Here is a 19,555-nt window from a genome sequence, read left to right as displayed (position 1 = left end):
GCAGCTTCATTAAATAGTACTTGCAAAACACCAGTGTAAATGTCAACAGTGAAGAGGTGACTCTGGGATGCTGGCCTTCTAGGCAGGGTTGCAAAGAGAAAGCCATATCTCAGACTGGCCAATAAAAAGAAAAGATTAAGATGTGCAAAAGACAGACACTGGACAGAAGAAGATTAAGAAGAAAATGTTATGGACAGAGAAATCTAAGGTTGAGGTGTTTCAGATCACGAAGACGCAGATGTAGACCAAATAAATAGATGCTGGAGGAGTACTTTATGCCATCTGTCAAGCATGGAGGAGGCAATGTGATGGTCTGGGGGTGCTTTGTTGGTGGAAAGGAGGGAGATTTGTACAGGATAAAAGGAGTCTTGGAGAAAGAAAGGCTATCACTCCATTTTGCAATGACATGCCCTACCCTGTGGACGGTGCGTAACTGGAGCCGATTTCCTCCTACAACAGGACAATGTCCCAAAGCACAGCTCCAGACTGCAACTATATAGGGAAGAACCAGTCAGTTGGTATTCTATCTATAATGGAGTCGCCAGCACGGTCACAGTCGGATCTCTACCCTTTTGATTGTTGTGGGAGCAGCTTGACTGTATAGTACGTAAGAAGTGTCCATCAAGCCAATCCAACTTGTGGGAGGCACTTCAGGAAGCATGGGGTGAAATCTCTTTAGATTACCCCAACAAATTGACAACTAGAATGCCAAAGGTCTGCAAGGCTGTAATTACTGCAAATGGAGGATTCTTTGACGAAAGCCAAGTTTGAAGGACACAGTTATTATTATATTATAATTAAAAATCATTATTTCTGACCTTGTCAATTACTATATTAACTATTAATTTTGTTTCATGTATGTTTTCATGGAAAACAAGGACATTTCTAACCCGAACCCCAAACTTCTGAATGGTAGTGTACATATCACCACTTCAAAATATAATACCAGCACACACGCCAATTCATGCCTAGACTGTTGAGGCTGGCAGGAGATTCTTTGATGAAGCTGACTGGGTCACAGCAGAGGAAACTGCATTTTTCACCGAATTCTTTACTAGAGGAGAAATACAGCCAGATAGGGGGACTCCTCTTTTGCTGCAGTAATGTATCTTTTAGACCTGGTTAATCTGGATGTGTAAAACATACAGAGTCTAGTACACAAGCCAGTTTAATATGTATTTGGAGAAAATATCATCAGACGAGTATTCATGTTTTCTCAGCGCGGGCACACTAATTTTATTCTTATGTTGTCACGCTCGCAACAGAGCTTTCCTGCCTGGTGCATTCAATTCCATTCTACCGTGAACTAGAAAGCATTATGAATAATTTATGTTTTTTCCGTGTTTGTTCGTGGACATTGTCTATAGTCTACCACCCCAGGCCAGCAAAGAATTCAATGATCATCGCAAGCTACACAATTTGCCGAGCCGAACTAATTCCGCTGCAATTTCATAATATTGACGTCGTTCAACTATTCCGCGAAAGAGAGTCGTTTGGCAGGCAGGGCTGCGCACCAAAGCTCCTAATAACACAAGCATTTAGGTGATCGCTTCAGCCACTTCATGCTTGTCGCGACTTGTGGATTAAAATGTTAAAATACTGTTGAAAACATTATGCAACTGAGAATGGTTCACAGGTAGGCAGCGTTGCAACATTAATAAACAACATTTGAAGAGCATACACATGCGCAAAAATGAAACATTCAAATGTTCGAGGATATGTGGGATAGTTTATCATTAACACTGTAATTGCATTTTGTTCTATAACTATATAGTTAAAGGTCGATTATTTTATTTCTGCTGCTTATATGGAAATTACGGACAGAAGTTTATTTTCCTGTTCAGTTCATACAAAAATGCTGCTTTGACAGTAGCAACGCTGAGATCGCGCCGTAGAGCGAAAGACCTACATTCAACAGATAACAAACACACAGACATATTCAAATGACCAAAGTATAGTAGGCTACACCCAAAAACGTAGTTAACGGACCGAAATGTGTTCATTTACCGTTGGTTGAAAGTCAACAGTTTGGAAGAAGCTGGGTCCACACTGTTCATGACCCCATGCGATATCAGTCCAGCACTCAGAGAGCTTTTTTTCCCCTTTCTTCTTTTTACGGACGCATACTGATTCCCAACCGCTTATTTGTAGATTGACTATTTTCCTCACTGCTTTTAATTCAACGGTTCTCCCTTGTGCGCACTGTGGATGCTGATGAGAGGGGCTTGTCCTTGCAGCATGTGGCAGAAGGCTTTCCTACCAAAACCATCTCTCTCTTTCTCTACCTCTCTCTCTCTACCATACACTCCCCCCCTTCTCTCTCTCTCTCTATGCTCACAATTACAGCACGCGCTCTCCTCTAGCACAGAACGCATCCGTGCAACCTCCTCATATGACAGGTGACAGTAGTAGCCTCCACCACAGCGTCGCACGCACGCACGCAAGCTCACACACGTGCACGCACTCCCACTCACACATAACACATTGCCTCTATATTTCCCAGAACTGTGTAGCACCTTCTAGTAACTGTCCCTCATGGATTATCTGAGTGTTAGAGAATATCCCACGTTATTGAACATTCTAAATGTTGAGTGTTTAAGTGGCAGAAAGTTGTCTGTAAAAAAAAAAATTACTAACGTAAAACAGCAAACGTAAACATGTCCGTTTGTATTATTGATGTTTTATTTTCTAATGCCGTCCGTCTGTGCAATACGCTAAAAAGCTGCCCATCTGCCACTGCGGTTATTATATCCAGAACCCTCCCACCAAGGTCTTGCTTTTGTTTCATAACCCATATTCCATACATAGTGCATTTTCTCTGACCTTTATAAGCCCAAAGGAAGCGTAGTTCTTGTAAAATGTACGTTATTTTGTGACGAACAAATCTATATTAATTTACAGAGGTTTATACCGATGTTCTGTTTAAATATCCTGTAAAATGTAAGTAAACACACCAAAAATTTAGAAGAAAAGTGAAAGTGTAAAAAAGCGGGTGCCATGATATGTTTTGCGCATCTGTACTTGCTGCATTTAAAACTGTATGGCTGTGGGTTGACTGCAATGAATAGAATGCTGGCTTATTGGCACTTACAGTTGGAACAATTAATGGAATTATTCCTCCCATCCAGCCAACAAACACACAGTGCAGAGACATTATTGAAAGTAATTAATCACAGCACTGGCAAACTATCGTTGACCATTTCCATGGCTAAAACTGTTGATCCCATCAGGTTCATGTCCACTCTAGTGCTGTGATTCCTAATTCCATGGAAAAACACCACTGGTGGAAAGAAGCACATATTTTGTTATGCAGATTGTTTTAATATTCACATGAAAATCTGTGGCCAATTGGATGGAAACCTACAGCAGTTTGTCTAAGCCTGGCATTTAGTTACGTCTCTCAAGGATGTTCCTAACTCAGTATTCCATATTCAGACCACACCCCTGGCCACTCATACAAAAAAGCTGCTAATGATGGTGTGCATGTGTATGCGTGTGTTTGTGTAGTGCCTTTGGCCTTTCTGATCTCCCACAATCAGTCATCCCTCCTGCTCCCCTGGGCCTACCCATAATCACACCCAGGAACGAGGTCTGCGTGATGATGAGGTCAAAACATCAGAGCAACTCTCTCTGAGACTACCCCCCAAACTCTTCCTCCTATGCCCAGCTGTTCTGCCTCAAACTCTCTCTGCCTCCAACCCTGCCTTTCTACAACCCTGTCTGCATCCAACTCTGTTTACCTCCAACTCTGTCTACCTCCAACTCTGTCTGCCTCCAACACTGTCTGCCTCCAACTCTCTGTACCTACACCTCTCTCTACCTTCACCCCTCTCTGCCTCCACCTCTCCCTGCCTCCAACACTTTCTCTACCTCTGCCTCTCTTACCTCCACTTCTCTTCACTCTACTTCTACCTATGACGGGCGGAGCCGCGGGTGGGCCCAGGCGCCCGACACCTGACACAATCAGGGAAACGAAAAGGGTATTTTAACGGTGGCTGGAATGGAAGGACCGAGGCCAGGCCGCAGGGGTGAGCGGCTGGGCAGGTAGGTAGGGCGAGGCAGACAGGACAGCGGGTAGGCATAGCAGGTGCCTGGCAGGCGGGCAGGTGGAAGTGTTTGGAGGCTACAATGGGTAACTGTGAACGTTACTACGTAGTAGTGAATAACAACGATCCAGCGCCCGGACGGACGTAAACCGGGGGTATTTGAAGGCAAGCTGCTGAGGGAATGAATAGCAGGTGTGGAGACTTGAGGGGCAGTGGGGGAAAGCCCCACACACACACACGGACAGACAGGAGAGAGAGAAAGCCTGGCACGGACTATAAGGAGGTGGATGCGGAGGGCAAGACACTACCTTTCTTTATTATTTCTCTCTCCCTCTAATCTTAGTCTCTCTTTCCATGTCTTTGGCTTGATTAACTCTCTGTCTGTTTAACCTTGTCTGCTGGGGTTGGGGCTGGAGGCAGAGAAGAGGCAGAAGACAGACTGTAGCCTTCCAGTACTCAACTTCCTCACACACCTCAGTGGATACTGACAGACAGACAGCCTGACAGACAGACAGCCTGACCGGCAACAACAGCCACTCCCAGAGACACTCTCACAGACAAGGCACAAATACACACCACTGAATTATACAGCAGGTCAGATAGAGAGGGAGGGACATATGTGGGGTAAGAAAGAGAGAGAACAATAGAGTTCAAACATGGAATGAGTGACTGAAAAAGAAATGGAAAAAAGACAGTGAAAGAGCAGTAGACATATGGGAGAAATGGAGAATGAATGAAGGGAGGGACTGACGGAGACATGAAGACCATGAGAGACTGAGTTGAAGACCTTGAGAGAAATACAGATGACTATGAGATAGCGATGAACACAATGAGAGAGATTAAGAGAACATACCTCAACATTACAATTACAGTAGACATTTTAATTATTAAAAGTAATTAGTTTGGTTTGGAGTGGTCCAAGGCTTTTCCAGCAGTCTCCAGTGTACACTGCTATAGCATGTGTTCAAATCCAGCCCACTTCTCTTTCAGGAAAAACTCTCACCTCTATCTGTCCTTTCTTTTCCGTCCAAAAAAAGCACAAATAAATATGTATAAAAAAAAGCCTTAGGATCACACACATACTTCTAAGAGTGTTGGAATGTGAAGCTTAGGTTTCAGCTTTTAGGTCATCCATTTTGCAAGAACAGAAATCCCCCAAGGTGACACTGTGCCTTTTCGGGAAAACACCCAAACAGCACAGGATAGCAGTTACTGTCAACTTTCTGAGTTGACAAGGTGTTTCCTACGTGTGCCTTTTCACATGGTTTAGCATGTTTCCCGTTCCCAACTTACTCCCTTACATGAAATTGTTATACTGCGATGCCGGGGCATGAAGCCGCCTCCCTCAAGCTCCAAGAAAAGAAGGATAAAGAGTAATGGCTACTGAAATGACACTCAGGTGACAACATCAGGACTGGGTTACCAACTGGGGACGCAAGAACTAATTCCTGCTTAAGGGTAGGGCGAAACCCAACTACCACCGGACCTGTGTTAACTTAGTATCTGGTGTTTTAATCACTTGAAATGCCTTTCAATATAAGAATTTAAACCTTTTGAAAATGAAAATGCATTTAAAGAATTTAAAACTTTTTAAATAAAAAACATATTTAAACAAGTACTTTAATAATGGAAAGTATTCTAATATACTATTGCTTCAGCAACATGTCACTGAAAATCTATGAAAGATAGTATATTGAAATAGATATTTGTAACATAAGCAGGAGGCAGGACACAGGGGGACTTTAAAAAAAAGAACTAAGCAGTAGCATAAACAGAAACTTAACATTAATACATAAACAATTTTACACTGGCCCCAATGGCGGATCTAGAAGGCGGGCCACCTGATATCTGATTGGCCCCTTTAGTGCCCCTCTGGTCCCACAGCAAAATATATAACGTTATTTCCAAATTGAAATAAATTAGTTGATCATGCTATTGAAATGAATTGTTTTCCTTCTTTAAAATAGAACATGGTCATTTATGGAGATATTCTTGACTTGATGTACCAGTGCAGCAGCTAGGCAAACTAAATTTAGCTTCATTACTGAGATGATATTGGGCATGGAGGTGATTATTTGAATAGCTAGCATCACTGTTTCTAACCAGCTAGTTCATATTTTGCTGTGCACAATTGTAATGCACTGTATGCATGGAAAGCAAAGTAGGGCTGCACCATATATCGTTTCTGCATCGACATCGCGATGTATGCAACCGCAATATTCACACGTGCGAGTAAGGTAGACACATATCAGTCTACAATATATTTCTTTTTTAAATGTTAAACCAGCATTATATCTATCTGATATAACGTAATTTACTCCGATTTATGGGTTATTGGATACACAGTTTATAATAATTATTATTATTTTAAACACGTAGTTCGTTGCTGTTCGTTGCTGCACGTGGTTGACATGCAGGCTCTGCTTGCGCGTGACGAAATGATGAGCGAGAAACAGGGAAAAAAGACCGAAATGGAGAATTTGGTTGCAAAAAAGAAATGAATCGTCAATTATATGGAAATATTTCGGCTACAGACAGGATGATGTTGACCAAAAACAGATACTTTGTCGAGAGTGCCTTGCAATTGTTGCCACAACACGATGCAACATGACCAATTTGTTCGATCATTTAAGGCAGCACCAGAATCTCAATGCCCAAAAATCTATTTTGGATGCCTTTGCCAGTGTTACACCATACGAGAAAGGTTCCAAACGGCACAGAGAAATCACAGATTTAATAGCATTTCACGTCGCCAGAGACATGGTACCAATTAACACGGTTACCAAAGAGGGTTTTAAAAACATCCGGCATTTAATGCCATCACGCAACTATTTTTCTCAAGTTGCCATCCCAGAGCTGTACGAGAAATGCAAGACACAAGTTGAAACAGAGCTGTCTCAAGTGGAATATTATACAGCAACAACGGACTTGTGGTCCAGCCGGACAACGGAGCCCTACATAAGCCTGACCGTACACTTTATTAATGAGGACTTCCACATGAAAAGTCGCTGTTCGCAAACTGCATTTTTCCCAAAAGATCATACAAGTGAGAACATCACAATAGGGATTAGAGAAGCTTTAGCTGATTGGGACCTAGATGAGAGTCGTCTAGTCTGAATAACAACAGACAATGCCGCGAACGTGGTGAAGGCTGCCGCCCTGAACAAGTGGACCAGATTGCAGTGCTTTGGCCACAGACCGCATCTTGCAGTTGGTAAATTATGCCCAATTGTGAATTCTATTTTACTACTGTTGCTATTGCTATACTATTAATGTTACATATTATTACTTAGCAAGCTGTTCTGAAATATAACAATATTCATAAGTTTTATCTGTAAATAAGTAAGTGTGTAATCATTTGCAAAACAGTTTTCTGAGCAATTTATTTTTTATAAATCATTTATTTAAGTAAATGTATTAAAGGTGTATAATAATAAGTAATTTATTTTGTCTTAGTTTTTTCCATTAGAAAATGCAGTGAAAAAGGATGGACGCATTGACCGTGCTGCAGGCGTCTGCACGAAGCTGGTGGGTCTCTTCTCTCACAGCTGGACGGCCAGAAGTGCTGTTGAAAGAGCCCAGAAGAAACTCAATCTACCTTCACATTCCCTCATATCAGAATGCCAAACAAGATGGGGTTCCAGACAGAAGATGATCAGCAGGATACTACAGCAGCAGAAGGCAATAACTCAGGTCCTGTCTGAGGACAGGAAGACACAGCATCTAATTCTAACCTGGCAAGATATGGATGTCCTAGAATCTGTAAGTCACAGGGCCCACTGCTGGACTTCACAGATGCACTCTCAGGAGAAGACTATGTTAGTGTCTCATATGTGAAGCCAGTTCTTCACCTCTTAAACACTTCAATGTTGCTAATACAAGAGGGAGACACAGACTTGACCAAGACCTTGAAAACTGAGATGTTGCACTACATCTACGAGAAATATAGAGATGAAGCTACTCAGGAGCTGCTAGATGGATATTAATATCACAAGGATCCTGTGGAAGCAGAATTAAACAACTACCTGTTAACACCTTCCATAGACAAAGAGGAAGATCCACTTGCCTGGTAGAAAACACATGGAGTAAGCTTTCCACATCTCGCCAAGCTTGCCCGCAAGTGGCAACATTGTCACTTGACAACGGTCATGTCTCAAGCCTGTAGTGATGAATAGACAGGTATTCTGGGCCAAAAACCTTCAAGTTTGAGTGAGCAGTGTATACATGCTTAAAGTCAAATTATTATATTTGAATAGAATTTAGATTTACTATATTATTCTACAGTTGTGATAAATACATTTATTCATTTTACTAGGTACTCTGTTTAGAAAGAAACCAGATTTGATACAGTTGAAAAGTTTAATTTAATCGGCATTTGTCTAGCCATGATGATCAACACTGTTTTCCTTTGGCACTGTTGCTAAGAATCTTTTTATTTTAAAAACAAAAGTTTGTGAAATACAATGGTTCTGTGTTGATATTTGTTATTCATGTTAAGTTCATTGGTATTTATTAGTTAGGTTTTGCTTTTCTTATTACAAATTATTTGTTTTATAAACACTGTATTTTGTTTTTGTAAACCACTCAGGATTGGTGTAAAGCTGATATTTTTCATTTTTCAAATGGTTTAAATAAAAATATATGTTTCTATTTTCAAAAAAAATTGTAATTTAATTTGTAATGTAATAAAATGTTAAATAACTTTTTGTTTTGATTTTGTCATTCACATTAATTCCCTATTGTGTTAATGAAACTTCCTCTGTAGAGAATGCTCTGTTTTAACCTGGTTGGAGGTTAAAACAGGTGTGGTGTGGTGTCCCTTATAGACACCACACCTCTTCATTCACAAATGAGCCCCTTTATTAATATAATAACATGTTAAATCATTGACTTTAGCCTGAATTGATAGAAGGGTATTACATGAATACAATAGAACCATGGTGAATTAAACAGTATATTAATTAATATTAAACATTGTATTAATTAATTGTCTCATTCTGAGACAATTCAGAGTCCTACCTTCAGCCGCTGAGCTCTATAACTGTGTGGCCATTCATTCTGTAATGGTGTAAGCAGGAGGTAGGACAGCAGTGCAGGGGAACGGATGACTATTAAAGGACTGAGCAGTAAAAACAAGAAACCAGGCAAGCGTAGTTCAGCCGGCCGCAATAGAAAGTGTTGCCATCTCGAGATTCCAACCCGGGTCGCCCAGGTAACCACTACACCACGGAGCTATACTTTTGCTGGTTGTCAGTATAGCCTCTTGTCTCTATCCTGAACAAATCCTCTTTTGCCACTGGCCGTTTTAATAGTTAATTTGCCATTGGTGAATGAAATTCATACAGTTAAACTGACTAAAGTTTCTTACTAAGTTTACCTCCACCACAAATAGTTTACCTCCACCATTTTAAAAGCGTATTAGCCAATAATAAGCTTTATCGGTATCTACTAACTTACTGGAATAGTCATATATGAGCAATTGCTAGCGAGTCTGCCAAAGCTATTTCATTTCATGGCAAAACAACATACTTTTTGCCATCATTCGTGAATGACATTTATACAATACAATAACTATCAATAAAGGTGTCGATAACTAACTTTTTCATCAAGTGAAAAGACGAGAATCATGGAATCTACCAGAACATTTTTATAAATGTCGTTGCTCCCAATGGTTTCGAACATAGGTCTTCCACATGAGAGACACTGTTGTTAACCACTACGCCATGGTATTACAAGTTTCAGCAGTCGCTAGACTCCATTGAGGAATGTGTTAAATAGGCTTACTAGTATCTACTAACTTCCTAGGAATGATCATAAGAATTGAGCAATTGCTAGCGAGACTGAAGATGAACTATTCCATAAACAGTTGCAATATAACCATATACAGTTTCAGTTAAAGCTTAAGATATCGTAACTATGTTGTTGAGCCAGCAAATATGTTTTTCTATCCTGACCCAAAATGCATGCAAGGATGTGCACTTCGAAAATCCACCAGAAACAGTTGCAATATAACCGTAAACTGTTTTATAGGCAAGCAGATTGGGGGGTCATATGGCCCAGACACACCTCCGTAGAACATAACAATCAAATACTATCCAACCTTGAGGTCCTATTGAATCTGGTTATAATTACTACAGCACCACATGCTAGGAATGTGTGTGTGTGTGTGTATATATGTATGTGTATGTAGAGAGTGGTTCAGGGTTTATGTGACAGTAATCCTGCTCCAGGTAATGAATATAATCCAGTGAAGCCAAACACAATAAACACACAAAAACACACACACACACACACACACTGAAGTGATCACCGTATTACGGTCCTTCTGGTGAAACCTTCTGTGTTTCACCTTCCGTCTGCATCCCACTCTCATAATGTGTGGTGTGTGTGTGTGTGTGTATGTCTCCTCATGACTTATTTAAGATTTAAACTCATTGATTCGCTGCTCTGTGGTAATAGAAAGACAGTATGTTAAAGCGTTTTTATCGAAGCTGTTCTCAGATGCATCTTACCATTAATCTATCAGGTGTGGACACACACACAAACACACACACACAGTCTTGTGCATTACAATGCTTCTACCTAGACACATTCAAATCAAGGCTTTTCATCTTGTCTGTGCTTGTCTGTGCCTGTCTGCCTATGGGGCTACTTTGAATGGGAAGGATGTGTTTATCTATATCTACTGGATACAGTCTCTTAGACTGATGCTAGTGTATACAGTGGGGAGAGCAAGTATTTGATACACTGACGATTTTGCAGCTTTTCCTACTTACAAAGCATGTAGAGGTCTGTAATTTTTATCATAGGTTCACTTCAACTGTGAGTGACGGAATCTAAAACAAAAATCCAGAAAATCACATTGTATGATTTTTTTTTATAATTTATTTGCATTTTATTGCATGACATAAGTATTTGATCACCTACCAACGAGTAAGAATTACATCTCTCACAGACCTGTTAGTTTTTCTTTAAAAAGCCCTCCTGTTTTCCACTTATTACCTGCATTAACTGCACTTGTTTGAACTTGTTACCTGTATAAAAGACACCTGTCCACACACTCAATCAAACAGACTCCAACCTCTCCACAATGGCCAAGACCAGAGAGCTGTGTAAGGACATCAGGGATACAATTGTAGACCTGCACAAGGCTGGGATGGGCTACAGGACATTAGGCAAGCAGCTTAGTGAGAAAGCAACAACTGTTGGCGCAAATATTAGAAAATGGAAGATGTTCAAGATGAAGAGAGCTGGGACCACAGTCTCAAAGAAAACCATTAGTAACACACTACACCGTCATGGATTAAAATCCTGCAGCGCTCGCAAGGTCCCCCTGCTCAAGCCAGCGCATTTCCAGGCCCATCTGAAGTTTGCCAATGACCATCTTGTCCTGGCTGTGCCCCTAGCCATCTCTGCGCTGGGCTCGGGGCATAGCCAGGACAGGAGGTGGCCTTTAGCCACCTCTACTCCTTTTTTTGGTTTCCCCAATTGGAGGCAGGTGTTAGTTATTGCCTCCAATTGGGGACCCTATTTAAGTTTAGTTTGTAGGCCCCAAGGCGTGGTTCATTTTGATTTTGTTTATCCTGTGTAAGGAATACCCACGTCACTGGTTGCTGCCTTTTGTTTTGTTGGAGTCCTTCTTTCTTTATTTTGCATTAAACATGGATTACCTTACCTACCTCTACTCTGCGCCTGTGTCCTTTTCATCCCACGACCGTGACACATCTGGATGATCCAGAGGAGGAATGGGAGAAGGTCATGTGGTCTGATGAGACAAAAATGTAGCTTTTTGGTCTAAACTCCACTCGCCGTGTTTGGAGGAAGAAGAAGAAGGAGTACAACCCCAAGAACACCATCCCAACCGTGAAGCATGGAGGTGGAAACATCATTCTTTGGGGATGCTTTTCTGCAAAGGGGACAGGACGACTGCACCGTTTTCAGGGGAGGATGGATGGGGCCATGTATCACGAGAACTTGGCCAACAACCTCCTTCCCTCAGTAAGAGCATTGAAGATGGGTCGTGGCTGGGTTTTCCAGCATGACAACGACCCGAAATACACAGCCAGGGCAACTAAGGAGTGGCTCCGTAAGAAGCATCTCAAAGTCCTGGAGTGGCCAAGCCAGTCTCCAGACCTGAACCCAAGTGGGAAAACCTGCAAAATCGGCAGTGTATCAAATACTTGTTCTCCCCACTGTATATGCATGAGTGTAAAACAGAGACTGACGCAGACCACAATGAAGATGTATGGAGATCAGGACCTCAGATCACCGCTAATCCAGACTACACTCTCAGCAGGGATCTGGTTGGGAGCTATCGAGTAGTATTTCTGTTGCATGAGAATTCGTTTTGAGTCATTTTTATTTCATTGCCCTTAATTACCCAGAATGCATAGTAAAGGTATTTCTATATTCACATGATCATTTTGGTCATTAAGTGTGCAAAGTAGCGTACAGTCAGTGCAATCAACTAAAATCGATGAGCATATCAAATAAATACAAAAAATATGTTAATCTGTTAAGGGTTATTTATTTTTAGGATCCCAATTTCGATCTGTAGATGTTCTAAAGATAGTTTGTTGAAAGTTTTTTTTACAGTATTACTATCTTTTGATAAGCAACTGCTTAATAAGGTTAGAGTTAGAATAAGGTTTAGGGGAAAAGTTAAGGTAAGGGTTAGCAGATACTTAAAATGTTAGATAATTTGTAGAGCATCTACAGAAACACTTTTGTGACTCTCAAAATAAAGTGTTACCCTCTTAATAATATTGTTAAGTTTTTAAACCAGACATTAACAAAAAAGGTAAAACATTTCCTAAATTAAAGGAAAGTTTTCTTATATCAGAGGGACTAAATACAATCCTATGTCTGTTGAAATTCACAGGTATACCTTTTTCTTGACCAGGATATACCATCAGGGCAGGAAATAATCCACACCCAGTAGGTCAGGGGTCAGTCATCTTTCTGTTATACATCATATTATATTACCACAACACCTGACATTCTGATGGTCCCAGACAGCGGACTGGACAAAGTGGATGTTTGGTGATGTTGCAGGGCCAATCAGCTGGTGTAAAAACTAGTTTAGCACCAGGATTAAATTCCAAAGGTCAGTTTTATGTGAAATAAAAAACAGCAGTGAACATACACCGATCAGCCACAACATTATGACCACTTGCCTAATATTTTGTAGGTCCCCCTTTTTAGCCAAAACAGCCCTGACCTATCGAGGCATGGACTCTACTAGACCTCTGAAGGTGTGCTGTGGTATTTGGCACCAAGACGTTAGCAGCAGGTCCTTTAAGTCCTGTAAGTTGCGAGGTGGGGCAACCATGGATCAGACTTGTTTGTCCAGCACATCCCACAGATGCTCAATTGGATTAAGATCTGGAGAATTTGGAGGCCAAGTCAACACCTTAAACTCATTGTTGCGTTCCTCAAATCATTCCTGAAACATTTTTGCTTTGTGGCAGGGTGCATTATCCTGCTGAAAGAGGCCAATGCCATCAGGGAATACCGTTGCCATGAAAGAGTGCACATGGTCTGCAACAATGCTCAGGTAGGTGGTACGTGTCAAAGTAACATCCACATGAATGGCAGGACCCAAGGTTTCCCAGCAGAACATTTCCCAAAGCATCACACTGCCTCCGCCGGCTTGCCTTCTTCCCATAGTTCATCCTGGTGCCATGTGTTCTCCAGGTAAGCGACGCACACGTACCCGGCCATCCACGTGATGTAAAAGAAAACATGATTCATCAGACCAGGCCACCTTCTTCCAGTGCTCCATGGTCCAGTTCTGATGCTCACATGCCCATTGTAGGTGCTTTCGGGGGTGGACAGCATGGGCATCTTGACTGGTCTGTGGCTTTGCTGCCCCATATGCAACAAACTGGGATGCACTGTGTGTTCTGACACCTTTCAATCAGTAGCAGCATTAACCTTTTCAGCAGTTTGAGCTACAGTAGCTCGTCTGTTGGCTCAGACCACACGAGCCAGCCTTTGCTCCACACGTGCATCACTGAGCCATGCCCATGGCCCTGTTGCTGGTTCAATGCTTTTCCTTCCTTGGACCACTTTTGACAGGTACTGACCACTGCAGACTGGGAACACCCCACAAGGGCTACAGTTTTGGAGATGCTCTGACCCAGTCGTCTAGCCATCACAATTTGGCCCTTGTCAAAGTCGCTCAGATCCTTACACTTGCCCATTTTCCATGCTTCTAACACATCAACTTTGAGGACAGAATGTTCACTTGCTGCCTATTATATCCCACCCACTGACAGGTGCCATGATAATGAGATTATCAGTGTTATTCATTTCACCTGTCAGTGGTCATAATGTTATGGCTGATGGGTGTATCAGTGTTATTCTATTCACCGGTCAGTGGTCATAATGTTATGGCTGATGGGTGTATCAGTGTTATTCATTTCACCTGTCAGTGGTCATAATGTTATGGCTGATGGGTGTATCAGTGTTATTCATTTCACCTGTCAGTGGTCATAATGTTATGGCTGATGGGTGTATCAGTGTTATTCATTTCACCTGTCAGTGGTCATAATGTTATGGCTGATGGGTGTATCAGTGTTATTCATTTCACCTGTCAGTGGTCATAATGTTATGGCTGATGGGTGTATCAGTGTTATTCATTTCACCTGTCAGTGGTCATAATGTTATGGCTGATGGGTGTATCAGTGTTATTCATTTCACCTGTCAGTGGTCATAATGTTATGGCTGATGGGTGTATATGCACTGACCAATGTATTGTTCTCAGTAAGCAACAACTAAACTAACACACCTTCTTTCCACCTAGTCAAAGTGGTCTGCATGGTCCTAAATCCTGCAAGTTTTTTCCCACTCAAATGCAAAAACTGGCCCTTTGGAATGGTTACAGTACATCTATTTTAACATGTTTTGTTTTGTGCCTGGATTCTTAACAAAATGTTTAAGAAATATTTGTACTGAATTGGTTTATTTGGAACTATATTTCTGATAATAAATGTTTTATATATGTATACAAGATCATCGAGTCTTCCTGGTCGATGTAAACTGTCATGGAAAAACTGTAGGTCAAATAAATGTCTGGGTGTATCGAAACTCTCGGCAGGAGGACAAGGTCCACTACGTATGCACATAAGTCATGGGCCTCGTTGGCATTTGACACCCTGGATCAAGGGAAGAGGGGTCAAGATCTAAATCCCAAATAGTCCCTGTAGGACTTGAGATGGACGGAGGGGGTTGGGATGTAGTGAACAAGTAGACTCTGGATGACTTTGTGGTTGACGGACCAACCCGCCCCACTGGCTGGGGTGAACAGAACAAGGCCGGATTATGCTTCCCTTTCCCACCTGAGTTATTTACCAGACATTCTAACCCAGTGCCACTTACAGCAAGTAGAAGCTTTTGATCCTCTGGAACTGGAGTTGTGGGTGGGGCACTGGTAAGAAGGTCAGGTGTGTGTTAAGAGTTTAATTTGTCTACAAAAATAGATTATTTCACCATACACACCTACAGTGCACACACACAAACACTTGTGAACGTACTAAGATCACAGTAGTCTCCAGTCTAAGCTGTACTTAAAACAACCTACCTCAGGAACAGATCATTTCCATACCGATTCAGTAGAATGACTTGTGCCCAGATGCATCAAACTGCCTCTGGACACAGATATGCTTACCTATAATGAATCCTAACCTTAATTCTACAATCTGAAGTTCAATAATCAATGGACTATCAAACATAACTATAGCACAGGTTCCCAGATCTGAATGTAGCCTTAAACGTTGCGGTGAATGCCAGAAGCTGAGTGTGTTTAATATAGATTTACATTGTCGTTGGATTGAATAGACCTTCACAGCTGTTTGTGTGTCTGCTTGGGGTAGATGACGCCCCTGGGCACATATCTAGAAGCTTCCCCTTCCCAACCCTTAATCGATACCAGGGGGAAGTGGCTCCCACCTTGTAAGGGAAGAATGGTTGACTTGGATGTGTCTCTCTGTCAGTGCTGTTGAACGACTGCCTAATGCTGCTGTGTTTATCAGTTCTGTGTCTATTTACAGGTGGTTTAGAAATTCTGAAATCTTCGTTCTTGTTTCCTCAGTTCTTCTCAATGAGCCTGGGAGGAGAGAATTAAAAGCCTCTTCCTTCTACCTTTTACAGTGAGATTTAAGAGGAATTAAGAAAACAAGTCTGGACTGCAGTGTCCAAAACAAGGTGTTTGGAGTACTGCTTACTCAAACCTGTTCTGGAGGCAGGTCTGCCCTAAAGGCAGAAATGATTGTAGTTGATTGACTCACTGTAGAGGGCGGAGTTTAAATTCCAACTCTGAAATCTGTTAATTTAAGTTTCATTCTAAAACAGTCAACATAAGGGTTAAGGTTAGGTCAGGGTTTTGGTAGAGACAAGCCTCTAAGTCAAAGGTGAACTTAGACCCTTTCTCTCCATTTGAAATGCAAGGTCCACACTCTCCATTGAGCCAACTGTTCACATTGATGTCTGCCTTCAGCGCAGATTTGCCTTCCAGCCATGCTTGAGTAGGTGAAACTCCAACATGCAAGGAGAGATAGCTAGCAACGTTTTCAGACACAGCCAACAATATCCGTCCGTGATGTGCATATTATACTAGCACCCTCTGGAGGTGAAACACCTACACAACAATACATCCATGTGGTTCTGACAAAAAAGAGCAACCAGGATGATGCCATTCACCACCATTCCTTCACACTCTCAATTCTTAGACCGCTCTGTGCAAGTCAAGTAAGACAGTCAAGTCTGCCCTCTTGTGGCCACATATTATATCACTTCACTGACTGGACAAGTATGGTAAACCCCAGATGTAGACAGGGAAAGAAGGGAGTTTGTGCAGGTGTTGAGCAGCAGTGGGCTTTGTGTGTTTGCGTGTGTCGTACATACAGGTATTAGTTCAGGCTTTTATTTTTAAGCTAAATTGGTCAGCTGAGTGGGCAGAGGTAAAGGCTCGTACATACACAGTCTGGCCGAAGCATCTGAATGCCCCATGAGCACCACTTATTCCACCATGAACGTTGTGACTGTTCATTCCTGAAGAGTTTTAGAAACGATGACGATGTCAATGAGTCAGGTATTTCATTCATCAGACAGGCGCACACACACACACACACACACACACAGACTAGAGGAGCACCGACGGTCAGACATTTTCCTGTCTAACACACATCTCACATGAATGGCTGTCTTTTCTCATGACAGCACACATACACATTGACAGACCCAGAGCCAAGAATGAAGAGTGTTTTTCAAGTTTATAATGGCCACCATGCTACCACTTTTCATCAGAAAATGTGGGGTCAATGAACTGCATATATACTTTCTCATGGGAATGTGACCTGTCAGGTAACATGTGACCTAAAGAAGGTTCTCGCCCAGAGGACCCACCTAACTGGATATACATATCCCTCTTTCCATCTGTTTAAGATGTTAACTCATGTAATGGATGCTTACCCACATATTACCATGCCTCGTAGATACAGGCATTTTATCTCCCAAACAAAAGGCATATGCAAACAGAGCATGTTTGAGAATTAATACATGGACAAGCCCTACATCATCACTGTATAATGGTCACTGCATCCAAGTCCAAGTCAAGTCTCAAGTCTTTTAAGCACTATAAGCTACAGTTAAAGTCTATTAGTCCAAAGCAAGTCCTTTCAACTTAAGTGTACATTTTGGGGATTACTATTATTTTATGGGCTATTTTAAATCAGCAGTTGATAATCTAGTACACTAATACTGAATTGCAAGATTACATTTATTAAAGCAAACATGTATTTTATGTTTAATTGAAGTATGATCATGTTGAAGCTGGGGCCGGCTTATTCTATCTACTATTCTGTCTGTCATTAGCTAAATTGTCAGACTATTTTACATAGGTTAGCCATGAGCTAACAGCTCTCTGCGTTCTGTATGGTTACATGTGTTAGCTAGTTATTAGCTACTGTAACTAACTAGCTGGCAAAGATTAGGAACAGGCCCAATTCTTGACAGCAAGCTAACATTAGACTTCTCACTAAATGTAAAAAATCCTTGTAGCCAAATGCTATTACGAATGGAACAGATGCACTGTTGCTAACGTTACCTAGGGGACTTTCAACTCTAATCGATTGAGCTACCAGACCAGAACAAGGCAGGAAGGCAGGTTTTTTCCTTAGTTATTTGTTATTCTATATTTACCTTCAAGGCACGAGTCCAATGACAACAAGTCCAAGTCAAGTCTTAAGTCTTTTGAACAACTATAAGTCAAGTAACGAGTCAATTTATTGGTGACTTAAGTGTGACTTGAGTCCAAGTCTGGGGGATAGTATTAGTTAGTCCAGGGTGGTTTCGGGGGGGTGTAGTATTAGTTAGTCCAGGGTGTTTTCGGGGGGGTGTAGTATTAGTTAGTCCAGGGTGGTTTCGGGGGGAGTGTAGCACTGCTAGTTTCTAAAGCAAGTGTGAGGAGACTACAAGTCAATGCCTACTGATAGATGGACTGACAAGAATGTTTATTGTGGAATATCTAATGCACGTTTCTTTTTAACCAATAACTTAGCTGAAGACTTCGGATGTTTTCTGGTCATTTATGCTTGTATTCATGCTTGTTGTATCGTACATATCGCCCATTAAAAGACAATGTAAAAAAAAACTGGCCATTCGCTTCATCCTATCCACCAACCAGCGGATGTTTCATCTATTGCAATATGCCCAAGCTCACAAGCTCTGTACCAACCGAACACAGATGCGTGCTGACGACATTCACGTCTCCACCACCAAGCAGAATGATATCAAAGACATGCTATTCTGCAGACTCAGAACACACCGGGCAAGAAGCAAAATAAACTAAAAGTTCAGTGCTCTATGAAAGATGCAGAACAGGCAACCTCTGGTAAAAGAGGGAAAAGGTTGGGAATCTTGGTGATGGCAATTCAACCGGGCTTGATATGAATGACGTGTCCCCTCTCCCTGTGGTCATGAAGCTAGAGGTGTGTGAGAGGTGGCCATAGCATAGATTCAATATGCATATCACACAATGGTCTGGTGGTGAGAACGTGGCTACGCCTAAACACACCAGACTGACACACCTGAAGAGGATCTTTCCTACAGGACTGACAGAGTCTCTCACCTACTGGACTGACAGAGTCTCTCACCTACTGGACTGACAGAGTCTCTCTCCTACTGGACTGACAGAGTCTCTCTCCTACTGGACTGACAGAGTCTCTCACCTACTGGACTGACAGAGTCTCTCACCTACTGGACTGACAGAGTCTCTCTCCTACTGGACTGACAGAGTCTCTCACCTACTGGACTGACAGAGTCTCTCACCTACTGGACTGACAGAGTCTCTCACCTACTGGACTGACAGAGTCTCTCTCCTACTGGACTGACAGAGTCTCTCACCTATTAGACTGACAGAGTCTCTCACCTATTGGACTGACAGAGTCTCTCACCTACTGGACTGACAGAGTCTCTCTCCTACTGGACTGACAGAGTCTCTCTCCTAC

At 41.9% G+C, this 19,555-nt stretch overlaps 1 protein-coding gene across 7 annotated transcripts in view; it reads right to left on the bottom strand.

Moving 5' to 3' along the window:
• garnl3 (GTPase activating Rap/RanGAP domain like 3) overlaps positions 1-19,555 on the bottom strand; it is a 94,372-nt gene that overhangs the window by 53,320 nt on the left and 21,497 nt on the right. The window contains exon 1 of one of the 7 annotated variants that reach the window (XM_029125075.2): positions 2,008-2,393. The exons of 5 other annotated variants lie outside the window; for them this stretch is intronic. In XM_029125075.2, the coding sequence (XP_028980908.1) occupies positions 2,008-2,057 (50 nt within the window). In that variant the 5' untranslated portion in view covers positions 2,058-2,393. Of the gene's footprint in view, positions 1-1,989; positions 2,394-19,555 lie in introns of those variants that run through there. One more of the 7 variants, XM_029125077.2, reaches the window with a different exon arrangement.

Source organism: Esox lucius, chromosome 14 (genome assembly GCF_011004845.1).
Source record: "Esox lucius isolate fEsoLuc1 chromosome 14, fEsoLuc1.pri, whole genome shotgun sequence".
Lineage (NCBI taxonomy): Eukaryota > Metazoa > Chordata > Actinopteri > Esociformes > Esocidae > Esox > Esox lucius.
The sequence above is the reverse complement of the archived record's forward strand: the minus strand, read 5'-3'. Positions and strand labels throughout refer to the sequence as shown.